Genomic DNA, 22,118 nt, shown 5'->3' with positions numbered 1-22,118 from the left:
TGCATAAAGGTGAAGTTGAGACTGGTGAAGGCAGGATTTCGCACTTCCAACCTTGCCCCCAATCCCAAAAAACCTGCTGACGCGAGAAGTGCAATGCCCGTGGTGCGAGTAGCCGTTCCTGCAAAACCCATCCTCGGCAGTTGAGAGGCGACTTGACAACTTCATCATGCCATAGATTTGGCTGTACAATATAGTGCGCAAATTCAGGTGACGGTGTGGGTCTCTGGCTTTGAGACATTCCCTCAGGAACCTTCCACCTCAGCGTGACGTGGCAGGGGGGGTGATTATCATCCCTCTGGAAGAAGAGCCCATCGTTCTGATTGCGCCAGTCAGCTGAGATATTGCAGAACGAGTTCGAATACACCTGAGCCATGGTTGTTGTTGGTAGGTCTCTCGTACGTATGATAATCGTATGGGAAGCAATTGTGTATTGGTATTGTTCTATCTAAGTTCTAAGAGGCTACGTGCCCCGGAGGGGATAACTAAAGTAGTCTTTTAAGTAACAAGGGTTATACTTGCCAATACTTACAGTTTTTCTCCTCTTTTAATAAGTATATATAATCTTTATTATGATTAGCCTTAAAATTATAATTCATTATATATTAAGTATATATAATCTTTATTATAAAAAAATATTGCTAAAGAGGCTTAAAATTATAACTTATAAGTTTTAAAGTAAGTCTTAGCAACCCTTATTATTACATTACCCTTTAAACTTATAACCTTTATTATTATACCATTTCTTAAATATTATATTTATTATCTTTAATACTTAGCTTTTAAGGTTGCTTTTTTATAGAAATTATTAACTTCTGCGCAAAGGCTTTAATCTTAAATCTCTTTTTTATAGGGGAAATTAATGCTTGCAAAGCTAATGCTAAACTCTTTAGCTTGCATTTATTTTTATTATATACCTTTATAATATAAATATTATTATCTCTATCTTTACTTTTATTATTAAAATGTACTTAATATTATTTTAAATTATTCTCCTTTAGCTACTTTTTATTTTTTTAAAACTAAGCATTATAAGCAGCTTAATTATTTATTAAGTTCTTTTCTTGCTTTTTATTATTCTTTTTAATTTCCTTAATAATTATCTTTTATTTAGGTTGCTTAAGCAATAATATATATTTCTTAATAAGTTTTTTTATATATAGGCCTTGCATATGCTTATTAATGGTTTAATATAAAAAGTTTTAAAGCTAGGTTAGCATAGCAATTTAATCTTTTAATAGCTAAATCTTTCTAATTTAATATATATAGAAGATACTTAGGATTAAAATTCTTATTAAGTTGTTTATTATAGAAATTATAATAATTTAATATTTAAGATAATGGTTGCCTTAATGGTTCTTATTATTAAGGATGCCATGCAGTTTTGCATTAAGAATTCCAATGCTTTTAATATAAATGCATAACTTTTTAATTATATTATTAAAAGATATTTGCTTATTTTAATATTAAAAGTTGTTAATAATTTAAATAATAGCTATTATAATAGCATTATTTAGGAAAAGTATCTTAGCTTAGGTTATAGCTATAGCCTTTAGCTTATTAATTTTAATAATTCCGTGAAAGTTAACTTTAGTAAGCAGCTTACTCTTTTTAATGCTTAGCATAAAAGTAAAGTTAAAGATAGTCTTTGCAATCTTTATTAAGGTTTTATTAGCCTAGTTTTAATTATCTTTATTATTAACAATAATTAAATTGCTATTAATATTAAGCAAATAAGAGTTATTATTATTAATATCCTTATTAATATTCATTAAATAAGCATTATTGGCAATAACCTTACTATAAGAATTAATAAGATTAATAAGCTTGTTTTTATCTTTATTAATTAAAGCAATTTTAGCTCTTTTTATAGCCTTAATAATAATTCCAATCTTTATTTTATTACTTAGTGGGAATATAATTATAATATTTATTTTGTTAATTAAGGTTATAGTTATAATGTTTATCTTATTAATTAAGGTTATAGTTGCGAAGCTTATTTTATTAATTAAGGTTATAATCGTGATATTTATAAGGGAATTTTAATTCTAATTAAGGGTTATAATAGGGCTACCTTTAATGCTGGCTATGTTAACGGCAGCTATAGTAATAATTATACTAAGTGTATTCTTAATGCAAAAAGTAAATATAATATTTATTAAATAGTTTTGCTTGCTATTATTGCCCTTATAAGGCATGTTAATAAAAGTATTAAATAACTTTTATAAGTTGTTATTAATGTTTTTTATTATAATAGGAAGGAAAAGATTTTATAGGAATTTAATAGTTAAAATAAATATTTATAATGCAAAACTTTGCAATTATTATGTAATAATCATTAGTTTATTCTTTAGTTATAAGAGAAGTTAATAAGTTATAAATAAATTTAATAAAAGTTAATTTTAATATTACTGCTAATAAATAATAGCGAAAGGTAATAATAATAATAAGGTTAACTTTAAAATGATAATTATTAATAATATTAATGATTATAAGGTTATCCTTATATATAATAAGGTATTAAGAAGGTGTTAGTTAAAGTGTGGAAGGTTAAAGTTTATATTAAGGGTTTTAAGTTTGGGAGGTATGAGGTTTTGCAGCTAGTAATAATAAGGTTAAAAGGAAAAGGTATTAATAGTAAGTTACTTCTTTTTTAGCAAAAAGGGGCTATTTTAAATTTCTTAATTAATTTATTTATTTATATATAAAGTTTATTATTATTAATAAGCTTTTATAATGCAGTATTTAAAGTTGGTTTTATTATTGTATTAGCAAGGTTATCTTTCTTATTTATTTACCTTATTTTGGCAATCTTTCTTATTTTATATAACTTTTATAGTAATATAATATTAATTATAAGGCGCTTTTCCTTTATTATTCCTAGCTTTATAAGGCATTTATATAAGCTATATAAGTTTATATAAATAATTAAGAGTATATTTAGTAATAAGAGTTATCTTATAGCTATCTTAATTATTATGGCTAAAGAGATTTTAATATTTACTTTATTTATTATGCTGTAAATTTTGCTTGTTAGTATGCTTTAGGTAATATATTTATACTTTATTAATAATTAATGAAGAATATTGCTTATTATTATAAATCCCTTGGTTTCCTTGCAAGTTTTATTTATAAAAATGATAATATATTTAAGTTAAGATATTAAGTTTTAGTTGTTTATAAATAATTTATTTATAAATATAAAAAGTTTTGCTATTTTAAGATTAAGGGGTATATATTTAATTCCTTATATAGCGTTATTTATTTACCATAATAGTTACATATTTAAGCTCTTATGATTTCTTGTCTTTAGGTTTTGCACCTATGTAGTTATTAAAAGATTATATAAAGCTTTTAATTGGTAAATTAAAGCTATATATATTTTGTAGGCTCTTTATTTAAGGTATTTTTAGGGAGCGTTTTTAATTATTACATTAATAAAAGTAAGTTTATTAGCCTATTCTTTTTATTAAGTAGTGATTAAGCTAATGGTATTTATGGTTATGCAAGCCTTATTATAATTTATTAAGTTTTTAAGCGTTAACTTTTATTTTAATTTTCCTTGCAATTTTATAGCTTTTATCTTAGTTTCCTCCTTATTTTGGAATTTTAGTATAAATAGAATTAATATATTATTTATTTATATACTTATTATCTTAAAGGGTTATATAGGCTTTATAATTATTAAGTAAGGATTATATATAAAGTAATTTATCTTAAGCTTTTATTAATAATGTTTTTAATATATATTAAATTAATAAATGCTAAATTCTGCTATGCTATATAGGGGTTAGATAATATAAATAATTATGCTTAAAGGGTATTTATTTTTTAATTTCTTTAATAGCTTTATAAGGATTATTCTTTATAGTTTTAACTTTGCTTAAGGGTAAGCTTAAGTAATATCTTAAAGTATAAGAATTATGCCTTTTTTTTAAATTAATAAGGGGGTGAGTATAAAGATTATTTATTAGCTTATTTTTTAAATAATTAAGCTTTATATTAAAATTAATCCCTTTTTATTATTATTATAACCTTGGATAATAAATTAGGATTTCTTATAAGGTTTTATAGTTTTGCCTTTTACTTTTTATATTATGCAAAACTTAAAGAAATAATATTTATTATATTGCTTTGCTAACCATTTCTTAGTTTAAAAGATACTTTTAATAATAAGGTTGTTAATTTCTATTTTATTAAACTCTTTAAATAATAAGCTTAGTATTATAATAACTTTATCTTATTTTAATTTAATTGCTAAGTTATAATTTTTATTTTCTTTTTTTAAAATATATAATATAATAATGCAGTTTTTTATTTTTAATAACGGTGATTGCATAATAAGTTGTATTTAAGGTTTTATAGCTAAGTCTTTTACTTATAAGGATTGCATTTCCTTATTATTATTTTAATAGTATAATTAAATAACTGTTAACTTAAACGTTGCAGCTTTATTTAATATATTTAAAATTATATTATAGCTATTTATGGTAATAACCTTATATAAACCCTTTTATCCTTTTCTCTCTTTTTATATGCAAACTTTGCATTATAGTAAGTATTCCATGCTAAAGATAAATTTAACTTTGGTATTTAATATATTTTATACTTATTATTTAGCCATGATTTTTTATAATATCTTCATGGCCTTTAAAATAGCTTTTGCTTGCTTTTACGTTAATAATAATAATAGCAACTTATGCAATATTTATAGGTATGCATTAAAAACTAAGAGCGTAAGGATTAATCCATTTAATTTAGCAATATTATTAATAGCTTTTATAATTATTTATAAAATAGCATTATTATTTATGCTATTATATAGTTTAATATATAAGATTTTATATGCTTATTTAAGGGCTTAATGATATTTCTTAACTTTCCTAATAAATTAATATACCTTTATAGGGACTTATTTATATTTAATTCTCATTATTTATGCTTTTAAACGGAATTCTAAGGATGCAAAGTTTATTCTTGCATTATATTTAATGATATTTAATAGTTCTTAATATGTGTTAATTTAGAGCATTTATAGTGTTTATTATGCGGTTTTTATAAATATAGATTTTAAGAATTTCGCTCCTTAGAAAGCAATGGCTTAGTTTATAATATGGAAAACTAAATGTTTGCTTAAATATATTATATTGATTAAGATTTTATAATTAAATTTATAATTATTGCATAATATAAACTTAAAACGCCTAAGCATAGGTTTGTTTATTTAATAATAGTAATATATCTTTTTAATTTCTATTATTGCTTATTTATTAATATTTAAATTGCTAGCTTTTTTAAGCATCTAGTATAGTTAATTTATTAATGGGTGTTTAAAGCGATGGTAGAGTTTCCTTATTTCTATTTTTAAGAGGAAATATATAGCATTAATAGTTTAGTTTAAAAAAAACCATAAGTAACTTTATTTTTTAAGTATTAATATAATAATTATATTGTTAAAGGAAATTATTTTATTTATAATATTATTATAATATATTTAAAGCTTATTTATATTTATTAGGTAAAGTAGGAATAGGGTTTATACTTAAATAATATAAAAGTTAATATAATTAATTAAGGTGGAAACTTTTATTATGTTAAGCGAATTAATAGTTATCTTATTATTAAATTTAACTTTAGCTTTTTTTATAGCGGTTAAATTAATTTAATACTTTAGGTCTTCTTATTGCAATGTAAGAAATTGCTTATATTTAGCTATGGATATTAATGATACTTTAATATTTAGCAGGATTCCTTGAAAATAAGTTTAGTTATATTTATTCTTTAAGATAAACTGGCTAGTTGTAATGGTTATTTTTATTTGGAAGATATTGTTTCTTATAATTTGGTGTATAAACGCTTTATTAGCTAAGAAATTAATATTTATATAATAAACCTCCTTATTAAGTCCTATCTTTATAATATAAGTATTGCTATTGCAATTATTATTTTAATTTTATTTATCTTTATATTTATAAAATTTATCTTTATTATTTATCTTATATCCCTTAAATTTACTTAAAAAAGTATTAAAATCATTATTATAATCTTTATATTTATATTATATTAAGTAGCTTCTTCTTGCTAAATGTTGCTTATTAGCTAAATGTTTAATTAACTAATATTCCTTCTTTTTATAAATATAATATCTTTTTTTTTAAAGTTATTTTCCTTCTTTTCCTTTATAAGCGTTATTACTTTAAGTTTTGTGGTTAATGTTATAAGATTTTAGCTATTTAAAGCTTAAATGGCTTAAGTTTAGTTAGCTAAACCTTTAATTTCCTTAAAACGCTTAAGATTGTAATTATTATCCTCCCCTTAGCTTTTAGCCATTATATTTATAATTAATATAATATTAATTTAGGACTTTATTTATAATATAAATTATAATTACGTAGTTAAGCTATATTTTTATTATAAATCTTAAGTTTGAAAATAACTCTTTATATAGTTAAATTGGCTTAAAAAAAGCCATTTTTAGCTTAAAAACTCCTTTATAAGCTTTAATTACTATTATTCTTAAGTTATTTTCCTTAATATAATCTTAGCTTAATGCTTATTAATAAAGTTGTAGCTTATTAAGCATTAAATATAAAACTTTATGCAGGTCTTTATTTAAGTTTTATGCTTTTATCTTTATAAATATTATTATTATTTAGTTTATATAATAATATTGATAGTTAAGGTTTATATTAAAGTGCATCTTGATTTTAAGGTATGTTATTATGAATATATTAGTTTAATTTATAAAATAAAGGTAGTAAGCCTTGGCTTGATCTTTAAGCATTTAAGGAAAAACTATATGGAATTAATTTAGCTGGATTTTAACATAATAATAAATATTAAAAAATATCTTTATTTTATTATTTAGCAAGTTATATAAATTCTTAATATACTTATAAAAGTTATTAAAGGTTTTTATAAACTATGCTAACTTTACTAAATTTAAGCATTTATTAAAAATGTATTGTAAGGGAAGAGTTTTATATAAATTATACTTTTTATTTAGCAAAGGCATTTTTAAGGTAGCTTAAGGTTATGCTAAATATAATATATATCTTTAATATAAGCTTTATTTTTATCTTTTCGCTAATAATAATAGGCCTTATTAGCTATATTAATTTTTAATAAATTGTATTATTAAGTTTGGGTTTTGTAATTACGTGCTTAGAGCCAATAGCGGCGGTAAAAGTTATCTTAAGAACTATCCTCTTAATAATTATTATTATTTAAAGCTTGCTTATAATGCTTATAAGGGCTATGCTTATAATTGCTATCTTTAAAATTAAGTATAATATTTATTTATACTTAATTTTAAGGCTAATAGGGTATTGCAAAGCTTATTATTAATTTATTTTAATCTTTCCTTAGCTTAAGCTATAATAATTAATTATAATATTATAAGTTAGTTATTATATCTTATATAAATATCTTATATTTAAAGAAAGACTTTTAAATATTATTAGCAAGGATTTAGTAATGCTTTAAATATTGCTTATATTTACATTGTATAATCCTTATAATAAGTAATAAAAAGGTTATTATTATAAAGGTTTTATTGCATATAGCTTGCTAAAGTATTTATTAAGTAGGTAATTAAATATTTTATTAGTATTCCTTATGCAGGGGCTATAAATCATAGTTTTGGATTAATATATTTATGGTAGGCTAAGTTGATTGGAGTTTAAGTAAGCATTTTATTAATCATGTACCCTTTAATAAGAGCCAGTAGCTTCTTAGCGTTATTAGCTATTCTTATAGGTTTTCATAGCGAATATCATAAGGAGTAAGATTAATAAAATAAAGAGATATTAATAAAATAGGTAATATTTTAAAAGTAAGTTAATAATGGTAGTTTAATAGTAAGCAAGTTATAGTTATTAAGAGGAAAAAGTTATTAGTTTCTTTAGGCCTTAAAAGCTAAGGCTTTCTCCCGTTATTAGGTCCTTTTATATTAGTTAAAAGCGTAATGCATAACTTATGCTTGCTTATAATATAGTATTGCATTAGCTTTAATAATTGCAATAATTATAAGCTTTATTTATTTAATAGTTATAATAATTATAAGCTTTATTTATTTAGTAAAACGAAGCTTTATTAAATTTTGCTGGATCTTAAAGAGAAGTTAAAGATAGGTTTATAATAAGTTTATTTTTAGTAAAGTCTTATGTATAATGAATGTATATCTCTTAAATAGCAATGAATATATGTATAGATATTGCAGGGAATGCTACTTAATCTATTTAATCTTTGCAATGTCTGCTTAGGGAGTTTAATAATGCAAGGAGGCTTAAAGAAGCAGTTATTGCTATATAGCGCTTATTAACGAGGAGGATATAATTTTTAAGTTAAGGAAATCCTTATAGGATTGCCTCTTTTACCTTATTAATCTATGGTACCTATAACTACTAATTAATATTAGTAGGTTTCTTATATATATGATAATCGTATGGGAAGCAATTATATATTGGTGTTGTTTTGTCTAAGTTCTAAGAGGCTATATGCCCCGGAGGGGATAACTAAAGTAGCCTTTTAAGTGACGAGGGTCGTACTTGCCAACAGTTGTACATTCCGTTCGCCAGTCGGCACCATTATCACCGGACTGGATAATACACAGGGAGTCGATCCATATGTATTTGTCTAGTCGTTGAGCAATAGTCAAGGCGTCTTGGAACGTTCTTCGGAGGCTCATGGTTGGCAAGCCCCGTTCAAAGCCTGGAACATTGTCTGTCGTAAGCTGCAAAAATTCACTGTCGCCACATCGGTGGCTCAGTGCAAGATATCCTTTGCCTTTTTGGAATATCTCTGAGTCGGAACGGATGACCCTAAATGAATCCGGTGTGACCAGCTGGATCAAACGAGTTGCGTACCATTGTTGGCCTCCTTTGTGCTTGTCCGAACAGTGGTGCTGCCCAGAGCACTCCTGGAGCCTGCCCTCGATAGTTGACCACGTTGCCATAGATTCAGTATTGCCAGGTAACGATCTTGCTAGCCCTAGCTCAGATGCAAATGTGAAATGATTAGACTTGTTCTTTGACAAGGTTTCGTGTTATCAGCCTCGACGTATGCATACTTCGCTCACCGATAATTACTATCGGCTCATCGCTCACACTAAGGTTGTACCGCACCATCTTCAACTGGTTGCGCCACTTTTCCCAGTTGAAATCCTCAGGTGTCGCCAAATGTCTCAAATAACCATCCTCGTGCTTTGGAATGAGACTGAAATGGAGGCTTATGACTTGTCCACCGCTCGAGTTCCGCACGTTATTGATCTGCAAGCCTGTGAACGAAACGCCTGGCATGACCTTCCCCCAGGAAGTTCCACGGTCCACAAAGCGTGAGCCACCCGAATCGGGCGTGCTACCTCGTCCAAGTAGATGACCTGGTACTGTCCCCTTTGCTAGTAATCTAAAGCTATCCCGCACCTCCTCTGGAAGTAATCCGAACATGTGCGTGCAGACATAACACTGTCGATTCTTTGCTTCAATGAAGCTCTGGATGCTGTCGTGGTGCGGGTATAGCACATGAGTCTCTAGGCTCTCTTTCGTCAAGGCGGTCAAGCAGGCACGACAAAGACGCGAATTGCGCGGACTTCTATCGTGGGTGGCTCCGCTTGATCCATTACTGAACTCGCATTCCATCTTACGCAATGGGATCCAACTTTGGAACTCCTGGAGTCTGCGCAGATCCAGGAATCCGATCAAGTAGTCCAGGGGTTGTTGGAATACTTGGACTGCCTTCGTTTCTCAAATTCTTGAGAGGGGTAAGTGGATTGTGGCGATGGCCATGAGAGTAGCCCAATGGCTGCTGTCAGGTGGGCTGTGCACCATACTGGTAGAGAGGTTCTTCGTCGCTCAATGTTTGAAATATTTGAAATATCCACACTATCTTGCTCCTTCGTAGAAATGCAGGCATGCTGAAGCATTCAAATATACGGAAAGTTGACACTGCCGGCGGGCTTGCACACCTACGGAGCTATTTGCTTGACATGACAAGGCTAAGACTGGAGAGGATGTCGAGCACGACACGTGCAGAGATCGTGTTGAATTTGCTGCTTTTATTGAAGACATCGATCATACAGTTGTCCGTTTCACATTGTAAACGTTGTTGAGAATTGCCTGGCTGATCAGTGGCGAGGAGTTCGTTACAATTATCACGTATCGTGGCCTAGTACGTTGCCAAAGCTGATTCTACCTAGGCAGTGCTCAAAAGACATACCAGAGCAGCAGAGCTGGGCGACGAGGCACTTCATAACAGAACAGTGACGGCGTTGGAAATGACGCGTAATAAGAGTCCACGAATAGCTACAAGCCCACCGTCCCAGGAACGATTATGCGCAATGGCCCTGGTCCTGGACGGACTACGGACCGCATGAACGTGGATCGGCGGACAGTCCGGCTCGGGAAGCAGAAAGATGAGACGTTTTGTCGCCTAGACGCCGGGCGATCAAGAAGACACCGCAGGCTGTAATATCTGGGCGCTCGTGAGGTGTCATGTTCCCTGCGAATGCCGGGGCTTCCTCTGCCAGATTGGCGTGACCGGGCCGAGGATGGGAGGCTGTAAATACGGAGTAGATTAAGCACCATGTGTAGGGCTGACGGAGAAGAAGAGAAGATGATGCTGGCAGGGAACGTCCCGGGTTGGTCAGCCTGTCTGTGGCTGGAATGTAAATGCAGCAACCAGAGCAGTATTGCTGTTGCTCTGCTATCACAGACTGGTGGACGAAGCGAATATCTCCAACAAAGTCGTTGTCTTGGTGCCTTGTCTGCTGCAGAATTGTGGTAACTGCAGCACACGGTTTGGCTGGCGAGGCCAGTCTCGTCTAGGCCAGTCATCATTGCAAGTGCAAGTGCAAGTGCAAGTGCAAGTGCAAGTGCAAGTGTCAGTGTCAGTGTCAGTGTCAATGGGTGCACCGATTGGGACTAGCGGCCGATGCAGGCTGCACGGCCCCTGCTTGACAATCTCGGACTGGGTTCCCCCAACTCTGGCCGCTCGGCCGCTCACCAAGTCTCATCCTACCGCCTCGAAACGCCCTGCGACCATGGTGTCTGACTGAGCAGAGCAGACGGGCAACGGAGTGCGATGCCAGCCACCCTGCCACCTCGAGTCCAGCAAAACCCGCAGGCAGGCAGACAGACAGACAGAGTCCGTCTGACTACCTAGCCTGTCCAGCTGGAGAGTCAGAGTGCGACGCACATAATGGCGGACCTCCGCCTCGACCACGAAACTGTCCCGTCCCGTCCTGGCCTGATCTGATCTGATCTGATCTAATCTGGCTTGATCCGATCAATCTTGGACCTGGCTGCGGGAAGCCGGAGTCGTGTCAATTGCCAGGCCTGGAGTCACATGCGATCGTGCCATCGACGGGTCTCTTGTTGCCCTGGCCAGGCTCACACCCGTCACGTGATGCTGGCGTGCTGTCGTCGACCGTCAACCGCGATGGGCGCGACCCCAGGATTTCATTCATTCAATCGGTCAATTCGCCAGCAGTGCCGAAGGATGGATGGATCTGCGTCTCCCATACCATCTGACCATCTGATCATCCGCCCGTCGAGAGAGATAAGCCCTTCTCGTATCGGGATCATCGCCCCCTGAGATTAATCGGCAATGGTAGCGTTGCAGTCATCGCGAAGTAAAATTGCACGCGCACCTTGCAGCGTCGAAAGCGGTAATTCGACATCCCAAAGAAGGGTGCAACGCCAGCGATGCAAGGCACGCTTCGGCATAATTCTTGGTCTGCACAAACCGACGAACCATCGGACGGAGGTGGATGCCAGTCGTGTCCTGGTCCTTGTCGCCTCCACCAAAACACCCGCCCAATCATTGCTGCTGGCGCTCTGTGCCCGGCGAGAGTGGGTGTCCAGGCTCGATTTAGCCACACACAGTTCCACAGAGCGAACCCGAGAAGCAGAGACGCGCGCAAAGCATCGAGTTTTTGTCAATGGCGCCTCAGCGGTCCAGTCCTGCCAATCCTGCCAGTCATTGACCCGTTTAATCTGGCTTTCATCAAGCGACCGCCCGCGTCTTATTTGCGCCTTCCTGGATCCGGCCGCGAAGCGACTCGCCTTTCTCCTGGACCCCGGTCCGCAGCACGACATGGCCAATCGTTCCCCGCCGAACCCCTGGATCCCACGAAATGTGGCCCCCCCCCCAGACCGAGACCCGCCCCTTTTTTCCTGGCCGGCTGTTGTTTCCTCAATGGAACTCCCTGTACCACTCGACCAAAATCCGCGTCTCCCTCCTGCGGTGCCAGTTCCTCCTTCCAGACGCTGCTGTTGCCCTGACTGCGACACTTTGCTGCTGCTCCTTTGATTGATGTTGCATGCCCTCCACCGCGTAACCATTCTGCCGGCTCTGGTCACTTTCCGCGTCCTCGCCGTTCGTATCCGCGCTTTCTCCTCTGCTCGCCCAAGGAACAAGCCATGTCCGCGCGGTGATCATTTGCCGTCCCGGGCCAATTGCACCTCCAAAGTCCTTTGCCTTCTCTTTGGCATATCCATCATGTCCCAGGCTATGACCCTCGAGCCCTCTCCGGTGGACCTGGACCGGACCATGGCACCGTCAGAACACAACGGACTTGGCGCCGCATACGACCACTACCGATTTGACAACGCCCTGTCCTCCTCACAGACACCTGATACACTAGACGCTTCATCTGGTCCACCACCTCGGGCGACAGCAATCACCCACCCGCAAGAACCATTCGTCCAGCCTTTGTCACATGGACAACCCGTCCACACTTACTCTCGTCCCGAGTCAGTAAATCCCGCCGTCCTGCCACCGCCGCCACCACCACGCTCGTCGACGCCCCTTCATAGCCCAAGGAGCACCAGGTCTCAGAGTCTAGCCGCTTCTCTTGGGAGCCAGTCACCCATCCGGCGCAAGCCTCTGAGTCCCACGGCCTCGCCATTGGCCGTTCGTTTCTCATCTAGGAGCTACCACATGAAGTCTCCTGACCTGCAGGAAGAGCCCGACTCTGGTTTCTATTCCCTTGATAGCCCGGACTTATATGACTTGGGCCCAGCAGAGGGCCCAGCTCCCGTAGCCTCGCTGCCCACGCCCCTCGAGTCTCTGTCCGAGGAAGAGTAGGTTCACCATGTCTTAAATACTTTGAAGAACAACGGCCCATGCTGACAGCAATGTTTTGCACGCTAGATTCCTGGGCAGGTGGCCGACACCCCCGACCGGGCCTATCACACCGGCCGCACTGGAGGTTCGAAACATTCCAGACGTCAGCCCTGCACCACCTCAAACGGACGATTTGACACAGCCCAAGCAACCAGCAAGTGCTTCAGACGTCACTCTGGCCACTCAGGGTCCGGACCAGCCCAACGCGGAACCGCCCAGTTCCAATCAACAAAATTCTAGCAGTAGCATGTCTTTGTCGTCCCGGCCGCCTATGCCCCCACAGCTCGATCTTGATTATCGAAACTCAATCTCGCAACAACAGCACACGGCCTCTCCGACTCTCGACAGACCACCAGACAGCGCATCCAGTCACGCCAGCCACGCCAGTCTTAACAAACCATTGCCAAAATCGCCCCCAAGATCACCAGTCGGCTCATCAAAACTCAGCAACTTCTTCGGCTGGGGAGCACCATCGCCGTCCGACACCGACCGGTCCAAGGACAAGAACTATTCTCCGATACCCTCGCCAGTGTCACCGAAGCGCAACGGATATTCCGATGAATCTCCAGTGTCGACAAGGGACCCAAATTCTACGCAAGCACATACACACGAGGGCAACGCCCTCGGATACGTCGAGGCATATTTTCCCACACCACCGAATTCCTATACGCTGGTCTCACCGGTTGTCGAAATCGAGGAGATGGAGGATGAGCTGAAAGCCATCAGCGCCGAATTGGCCTCGTCCATTCGGCGCGAGATGGACCTAGAAGACCTGGTCGACAGGTTACAATCGGAGATTGCCAACCCGCAAGCACCTGGGAAGAGGACCAGTGATTACTTCTCAGACTCGGGTTACAGCACGGCCAAGTCCGGCGAGTTCGAGAATCCCAAGGACGAGATCTCGACCATCCAGCGAAAAGCAGAGCAGGAGAAGGCGCAGCTCCGGCTCGAACTTACGACCAAGCTTCAGGAGGAAAGGGGCCGCCGCAATGCGCTCGACCAACAAATCAAGGAGCTTGCCGACAAGGCCTCGCAAGCCGATGCCGCGCAGATGACCAGCAAGGACGCCGACGCCAGGGTCAAGGAGCTGGAAAAGTCGTGCGAGGACCTCCGTCGCAGACTATCTGAGGAGCGGCAAGTCAAGGATAACTTCGAGGACCTTCTCACCGCGCTCAAGGGCGAACTGCAGAATGCTGCACTGGAGCGAGACAACCTCCGTGACGAGGTTGTCCCACAACTGCGAGCACGCGTCGAGGGTCTCGAAGCGCAGCAGGCTGACAGCGAGAAGCTGGCCTACGAGACAACGAAACTACAGCAAGAGCTGCAGGATATCAAGGATTCCAAGGCAAAGCACGACACGCTTGCACGGCTGAGGTCAAGCTCCGTCACAGGCCAGTCGTTCAAGCTCAGCCGTCCACCATCTGGGCTCCACTCCAGCGGGCTCGGCAGGTCCAATACCGTTAAGGGCGGCCACGTCGAGTCCAGAGACGTCTTATCCGAGCGCCTGAAGGACGTCGAGGCCCAAAGAGACGCCCTTCACAGTGCTTTGAAGAATCTGCTCGACAGGCAGGACTTTCAAAACCGGGAGAACGAGAAGAAGATCAAACTGTTAGAAGTCGAGCGTGATCGACTCTTGTCAGCATCGCCCAGGAAAGCCGGTTTCGATAGGGAGGTCTCAACCCTGCGCGAGGAGGTGAACATATTGCGGCGACGCGCCGAGGAAGCCATTGAGCAGAAGTGGCAGGTCGAGAAAGGTCTGATAGGATTGAAGAGCGATCTCGACAGGGCTGAAGAGGAGATTACCTCGCTGAGGGCGCTACTGAGCGAGAAGGACATCCTGATACCGGACTCTTTCTCCCGTTACAGCAACAACTCGGCCACAGGCGCCCCGGGACTGCCAGCTACATCGTCATCACTGGAGAAGGCATACGAAGACCTGCAGAAGTCATACAAGGAAGCACTTGAGCGCATCAAGGACCTTGAGATTGGTGGCACCAGTGCTTCCCAGGACGAGAGGACCAGGCTCGCCATGGAACGGCTTGAGCAGTCACTTGCATCCGCCGTTCACGACCGCGACGACGCTCGTCAGGAATCAGCGTCGCTGCAGAGCCAAGTCGACAGGCTACAGCAATCCGAGAAGGACCACTTGGAAGGCGAGCGCGACCTGGCGGACCAACTCCGGGACTCGGCCAACAGGGTTGAGGAGCTCACACAGCAGGTCCGCGCTCAACTAGCCATCAACGCCTCCCTGCGAAGCCGACTTTCCGAGACTGTCGCCAGGGGTGAGGCTGGCCAGAGGGCCAACAAGGAGCGGCTTGCCAGCATGCAGAACCGCATGCGGCAACTCGAAGAGCAGGTCGTTGCGGCGCAGACGGCCGCCGAGGATCGTGTCAACCGCCACGAGGAGGAGATTGGCAGGCTGCGGGAGTCGACCAGCGCCAACCTGCACCGGCTGCGCGACAGCAACACTGGATTGCGATCGCCCCGCCTGTTCCCTCCAAAGTCGCCCGTGTCGCCTCTCCTGTCACCAAACTCTGGTGGGAGATTCCCCCGGATGCTCAGCTCTCACTCCCGGAAGAGCTCGCGAAACCGCCCATCCAGCTCAGGGAACGGCGAGGAGGAGGAGGATACCTCTCAGGTCGAGACGCTGAAGGCCCGGGTGGCCGAGCTCGAGAAGTCTCTGGTCACTGCCGACTTTGAGATGCAGGAAGTCGTGGGTAGGATGAACACGGCTCAGATCGAGGTCATGACTCTCCAGGAGGAGAGGGAGACGGCCGCCCGCGAAACCAAGAAGCTCCAGAAGCTCCTCGAGGCCGAGAAGGTCAACGCCTTCCAGCAGCGCTTCAACACCATCACCAACTAATCAATAGAGGCCATCGCCAACTGTAACACAACTCGCGAATGCGCGTCTTCAGCATGATGCATTTACAACGGACCGGCATACAAATCCATCAACGGGCAAATTAGTCACTGTACCACCACCCCCAACGGCAGCCGGACCGGCCAAGGTCGTGCTCGCCATGGAAACAAACCAGCGGCGTTTCTTGATTACTACAACTGGGATTGGACATTGAAAAAGCAGAGCGCATACCACTTGCCGCATATATCAACCGACGACGACATACTTAGTGTTCGTTTTCCGCCTATTCTAATGTCTTTTTTTTTTTTTAGCTTGGCTAGTGTCTACATATATTGCACACGGGACGAAAAGGCCTTTTTTCCTTCTTGAAGTAATACTCATAGTAAACTGTACATAGCTTTCTTGGGAGTTGGGGACGGGAGGGGCCACTGGGGAAGCGGCTGGTTAGCATACAGCTGCGTATCTTGGATCACAATCGCGGCCGTCGAGATCGATGATGCCGATTGCATACTCGCTCTACTCTTGCCATCCAGATTTGCCCGACCAATGTGAAATAGCCGTCGCTTGTCCCCAATTGCTTACTTCTCTAGATCTTTCGGAGCACCCTGCCGATAAGAGGGCTGGTTCCCCGGGATCGCCCTGCCCCGGTGGGCCCCCACCGGGAATGCGCCCCACGTGGTGGTAGCGCGCTGCAGGCCGCCGCCGCCCGCCGTTCTAGAAGATGCTCGGGTCGGAGTTTTGACCCCCAAACGCCTTGCCTTGCGATATCTCCAGACGCGCATGCCCCTCGCGTCTGTGGGTTAGCCATCGCTGGGTACACTGCAAGATCGGTGGCAAAGTGGCTGGCCGACCGCAGAAGGTGTGGGTAGGGCTGCAACGTCTTGGCGGGGAGCTGGGAAGTAAGCAAGTGGCTCGCGGGGGAGCCGTCCATGAGTTTGTGTGTGTGGGGGAGGGCATGGTGTGTGCTTACTGATGAGACGGTGTGCAACAGGGAGATAGGAAGATCTTGATCTGGGAGGGAAGGGTGATGGTTTCACACTCTACGCAGTCCTGGCAGTACGATCCCGGAGGGTTCTGTGTGGATGGGATGTGATGGGTGGGCGTGATCGAGGCCCCGAGGAGATTGCGCCCTGGGTGACGACCGATTCGCCTGGGCAGGAGCGAACCTCCCTCGTTACCGAACTCGTGAGCCATGGCATGGTCTTCCAGGCGCGGGCATTACTTTGGAGGAACTGGTGTTTGGACTGGGGTCCCGACTGCTGTGGGGAGGAGTCCAGCCGCGCCACGAAGCGACGTGGGACGAGAACAGCAGAACTCGGGATGGGGAGGAGGGCTACATCACACGAGATGCCGGGTGGGGGCCACACCTTCTTCTCTCTTTCTCCAACGGGCTACATTTTGTGAGCACGGTGATAAGGCTGTGCCCCTCGGGCGCTGCTGCAGGTTTACGACACCGGGGGCACGGCTAGCTCGAGTCCCGATGTTCTTGTCCGTCTGTGGGTGGCTAGCCGGCGTTGAACCTTGAGGACATTTTTGGAGAGCTTTCTATGCATCACGGGCTGCTGAGGCCTGCGAAGTGTTCACCAAGAGCCTTCGGTGAGTGCGGGATACAGAGTTTTGAGGAAGAGCCACGGCACCAACCAGGCTGAGCCTCATGCTTCGCTGGTGCAACGGGAAGATGATTAGAGTTTACCCCTGCATGAAGAGAGTTAGGTAGGATTGGGTGCCCTCCAGGCCCAGCTTGGCAGCTCTCTGTAGAGATAAGAGCGGAAGACGACATTGGCTGTGGGCTTGCGAGCGGTGCATTCATGCCTTCCTTTAACAGTCACCAAGCCCGTGGTCTTGAAATTCTACCGGGTGATGAGTGTGGCGTCGTTGGCTGCCGTGAAATACGACAAAGGCAGTCAATCAGCCAGCCAGCCTGTAGAAATGACGAAGGCCTAGCCTTCTTGAAAGTGCATGTATCACCAGCCCGGAGGGTAATATCATCCAGGGTGCCCGGAAAATAGTTCTCTTCACACGCACCATTGATATGAGCATACTGACATGCTGCCCAGGGTGGGCAGAGAAGCGACATTTGCCTATCTATAGAACCGGGGACCAAAACCTGCCTGTTGGCGGGGGACTCATCGCATGTACTGTAGCAATCCTGCTTCATGTGGTGACATCGCGAGACTGGACAAAGAAAGTCCGGCTGATGGCCCGGATCGTCGTGGTGCCCCAGCTCCGTCGACGGTGACTCGAGGTTCCCGTCCCGGGCGGCGGGACGAGTCAGAATGCGCACATCTCAGCCCTGCTCTGGTGAGTATATTGTGGCCCGCATGATGTTCGACACAGTTGCGGCAGACAGAGTTTATTACGACAAGGCGAGGTCTTTTAGAGTTTATCCAGGGTTGATGGTGTAGCGATGGGCTTATTTTGCAGTCTTTTGGCAGTCCTTTTTTTTTTTTTTTTTTTTTTTTTTTGTTATAGTTCAGCTACCGATGAGGGACAAGAAGCTAGGCATGTTATTGGTGTGGACGTTGGTGTAAATACTTTGGAAGGTGGTGAAGAGTGTGGGTGGAGGGTGGAGGGCTGGTTTCGCGATGAACGAGGTCAAGGTTGGAGGTTCAGGGTCGAGGTTGAGGTTAGGCAGTCCCGGAGATTTGGGATGGGCGGAATGGATGCGGTTGGGTGGGTGGTGGTGTGTGGTTGCGTGGGTGAGTACCTCAGTCGTACTCGCGTGGATTGTGTCAGCCTGCGGTACCTCCCGCGCGCGCCATGGAAATGAGCCCGGATCCCTGCTTATCTTTGCTTTGGCTTTTTACGCCATTCCTTTTGTCTGCACCGCCAACTGCACCTGCATACGGGGAGAGTCGCACAGCAGCACAAATTTTTTTTTTTTTTTTTTTTTTTTTTTTTTTTTTTTTTTTTTTCTTTTGCGCGAGGACAGTCGCACAGCGCTGCTCGTCATCCGCCCGCCATGCCATGTGTGCGCGAGTACGTACATATGTACGCTTGACAACCTTGACACCTCCGTCCCGCACGCTCGACCCCTGCACCGTTGAATCTGGCCAGCACTCCCCGCAACGGCTGCTGTCCTTGCCCGAAGAGCGCCTTCCTTAGTCCTCGTCATGGTCGGCCCTCCCACGCCAGACACACCCAAGTCTGTAACTAGGGACGCATAATAGACTACCAATTCGCCTTATCAGCAGCGGTCCCCACGCCAGCATCATGAGTGGCCAATGGCCGTCTCCTGATCCGAGCTCCCCATTGTTTCTGTCACTTCCCACCGGAGGGGCGAGCTTCCCTTGTCGATCGGCTGCATGGCCCATAAGCTCCACTTACTCAGCTTCCCACCCTCGTTCTTGCCTCTTGCCCTTGTCAGCCGGTTGGCCTGGCCTCCTTCCCTGCGCCCCCCAGCATGTGCATGCGCAGGCACATGCCTGTCGAGAACGAGATAGATGAACAAAGACTCTTAGCTCTGCTTACTCCGTCCAGGGGACCATCAGATGTTAACCTCGCCAGGCTCAATCTCGCAGCCCTCTCCGCCCCTTGCTGCTTGTGTAGACCATGCTTTCTTTGGCCAACAATTGGTGGTGGGCCTGGGCAATCTTGGTCGATTTCTCCGTCTTCTTCGACTTCTTCTTCTGCTTCCTCGCTAATATTCCCTCTTTATCTCGTGTCCCGCTCACCATTGACGTCCTCCGCTGGTTCTCTCCCCCCCTTCCCCGCTCGGCGTGACCCTGTCGCGTGCTTTTTTGCTTTTGCCCTGAGACGTTTGACGCAGCTCCCTCGCCGGGGCGTCAGTGGCGTGCGGCACGACACCCATCAACTGGCCTCATAATTGCTTCTCCTCTCCCGCATCTGGTCCCAACCTGGAACGGTCTGCTGTCTTCACCGTCTGGATCTGCGTCTTGACCTGTTCTGTACCAGTGGCTGGGGGGTGCAGTGTTGTATATTGTCTGGATATTGCCGAGCTCCTCACTGCCCTTCCACTCCTTGGCTTGCACTCTTGACGCCCTGATCTCGTCTTCTTCTCCTCTCGTTCCTATATCCTAATCCTCTAAACAACACTACAATATTAAAGCTCCCTTCTGCCACCTTTTGTCAAGCACCTGTCAACCTGCGGACCCAGTTGAGCTGGACCCGTTTCCCCAGGTCCTTGTTACACATCTCCCCGTCTCGAGTCAAGAAACATCCGCCCATGGTAGCGGGACCACAGTTGCCCAGCATGGTCGTCCTTGACGGTGTCGACCTTGACAGCCTTGGCTACATCGTCAAGGCCCCTTTCAATGGCTCCGGCCCTGCAGGAGGAGACCCTCTCACAGAGGACCTGAACATTTGGTACGAGGTAGGTTGAGCTCGTCCTTATTGCCGCCTATGTTATCACCGTACTGCGCTGGATACTGACTGTTGTCACTGCAAGACTGGCGATATAGGATGGATGATAACCGCCACTGCCCTCGTCCTCCTGATGATTCCCGGTGTCGGATTCTTCTACTCGGGCCTCGCTCGGAGGAAGTCAGCCCTCTCGTTGATCTGGCTGTCCGTCATGGCCACAGCCGTCACGACCTTCCAGTGGTTCTTCTGGGGCTACTCGCTTACCTTCTCACATACCGCCGGCCCCTTTATTGGCGACCTAGCCAACTTTGGCTTCAGAAACGTGCTCGCTCGTCCCTCCGTCGGTTCCGCCCGCCTCCCTGATCTTCTCTTCGCCGTTTATCAGGGCATGTTCAGCGCCATTACCGTTGCTCTCGCCACAGGAGCCGTCGCCGAGCGCGGCCGCATGTTGCCCTGTGTTATCTTCATGTTTATCTGGGCAACCGTTATTTATGACCCGATCGCCTGCTGGACATGGAACACCAGCGGGTGGAGTAACAAGATGGGCGGTCTGGACTTTGCTGGTGGTACACCAGTCCATATTGCATCCGGGGCCGCGGCACTGGCTTACTCGATGATGCTTGGCAAGAGGAGAGGCCATGGCACACATGAGCTGAATTACCGGCCTCACAATGTCACCCATATCGTCATCGGAACTGTGTTCCTGTGGGTAGGCTGGTTCGGCTTCAACGCTGGATCGGCCCTGTCGGCGAACCTGAGAGCGGTCATGGCTGCTGTTGTCACAAACCTGGCTGCTTGTGTTGGTGGAATCACTTGGTGCGTGCTGGACTATAGGCTCGAGAGGAAGTGGTCTACTGTCGGCTTCTGCTCAGGCGTTGTTGCCGGCCTGGTTTCTATCACTCCCGGCTCAGGTACGTCTCCAAACCCTTCAATGAATGTCCCACCTGACTTAACATTTCCAGGTTACGTCCCAGTCTGGGCAGCCTTGCCCTTTGGCGCACTAGGGGCCGGCTTCGCCAATTACGCCACCAAGCTGAAGTTCCTTCTTCGTATCGACGATGCCCTTGACATCTTCGCAGTCCACGGCATGGGTGGCTTCGTCGGAAATGTGTGCACGGCCTTCTTCGCCGCAGACTACATCGCGAGATTGGACGGGGTCACTGAAATCTCTGGAGGCTGGATCAACCAGCACTGGATCCAGATTGGATACCAGCTTGCGGATTCATTCTCCGGAGGGGCGTACTCTTTCGTTGGGACATGTCTCATCCTGTTCATCATGAACCTGATCCCCGGCCTTCACCTCCGTGCGAGCGAAGAAGCCGAGATTCTGGGCATCGACGATGCGGAGATCGGCGAGTTTGGTATGCCCCAATTACCCTCTCAGACCTCAATTGGTGCATGGGAACTCGGACTGACCAAATACACAACAGCATACGACTATGTCGAGCTCACGCGAGAAGTCCTGAACGATGTTGAGGCCGACCCGGACGCAAACAGCAGATTCTCAGGGGATGCTCAGAGTTACGACCCTAGAGAGAAGAACAGAGGCATACCGCTCATGGACTCTCGCATGTTCAGCAGCGCACAGACATCTCACCAGTAAGCGATCATCCAACCAGCAAGCAAGAGCCAGGTCCACAGATACCACATTTCTTTTCCTCTCTATCGTCTCTGGTGCTCTGTTTTATCTTTCTCGTCGGTCAAAGTAGCTGAGGGTTTACTGTTGAGGGCATTAAGGCTTTCCAGCGCGACGAGTACCAAGAGCCTCATAGACCGCCGGAGTCCTGATAGAAGCTGAAATTGGTCGTTGCGA

At 42.9% G+C, this 22,118-nt stretch overlaps 3 protein-coding genes across 3 annotated transcripts; 2 read left to right on the top strand and 1 right to left on the bottom strand.

The window, feature by feature from the left end:
• Nucleotides 1–8,491: 8,491 nt before the first annotated feature.
• On the bottom strand, nt 8,492–9,296 carry INS49_008378 (uncharacterized protein; the record flags this gene model as incomplete). The annotated part of the gene is made up of 2 exons (XM_043169121.1): nt 8,492–8,988; nt 9,077–9,296. The coding sequence occupies 2 exons, from the start codon at nt 9,294–9,296 to the stop codon at nt 8,492–8,494; spliced, it is 717 nt and encodes a 238-aa protein (XP_043026801.1).
• A 3,199-nt stretch (nt 9,297–12,495) lies between these two features.
• Nucleotides 12,496–15,985, top strand: INS49_008377 (uncharacterized protein; the record flags this gene model as incomplete). Its single annotated transcript, XM_043169120.1, has 2 exons — nt 12,496–13,079; nt 13,150–15,985. The coding sequence occupies 2 exons, from the start codon at nt 12,496–12,498 to the stop codon at nt 15,983–15,985; spliced, it is 3,420 nt and encodes a 1,139-aa protein (XP_043026800.1).
• Nucleotides 15,986–20,195: 4,210 nt separating this feature from the next.
• Nucleotides 20,196–21,908, top strand: INS49_008376 (uncharacterized protein; the record flags this gene model as incomplete). The annotated part of the gene is made up of 4 exons (XM_043169119.1): nt 20,196–20,315; nt 20,391–21,216; nt 21,268–21,666; nt 21,736–21,908. The coding sequence occupies 4 exons, from the start codon at nt 20,196–20,198 to the stop codon at nt 21,906–21,908; spliced, it is 1,518 nt and encodes a 505-aa protein (XP_043026799.1).
• Nucleotides 21,909–22,118: the final 210 nt, after the last annotated feature.

The sequence above is a fragment of the Diaporthe citri genome (assembly GCF_014595645.1).
Source record: "Diaporthe citri strain NFHF-8-4 chromosome Unknown scaffold_3, whole genome shotgun sequence".
Classification (NCBI taxonomy): domain Eukaryota; kingdom Fungi; phylum Ascomycota; class Sordariomycetes; order Diaporthales; family Diaporthaceae; genus Diaporthe; species Diaporthe citri.
The sequence above is the reverse complement of the archived record's forward strand: the minus strand, read 5'-3'. Positions and strand labels throughout refer to the sequence as shown.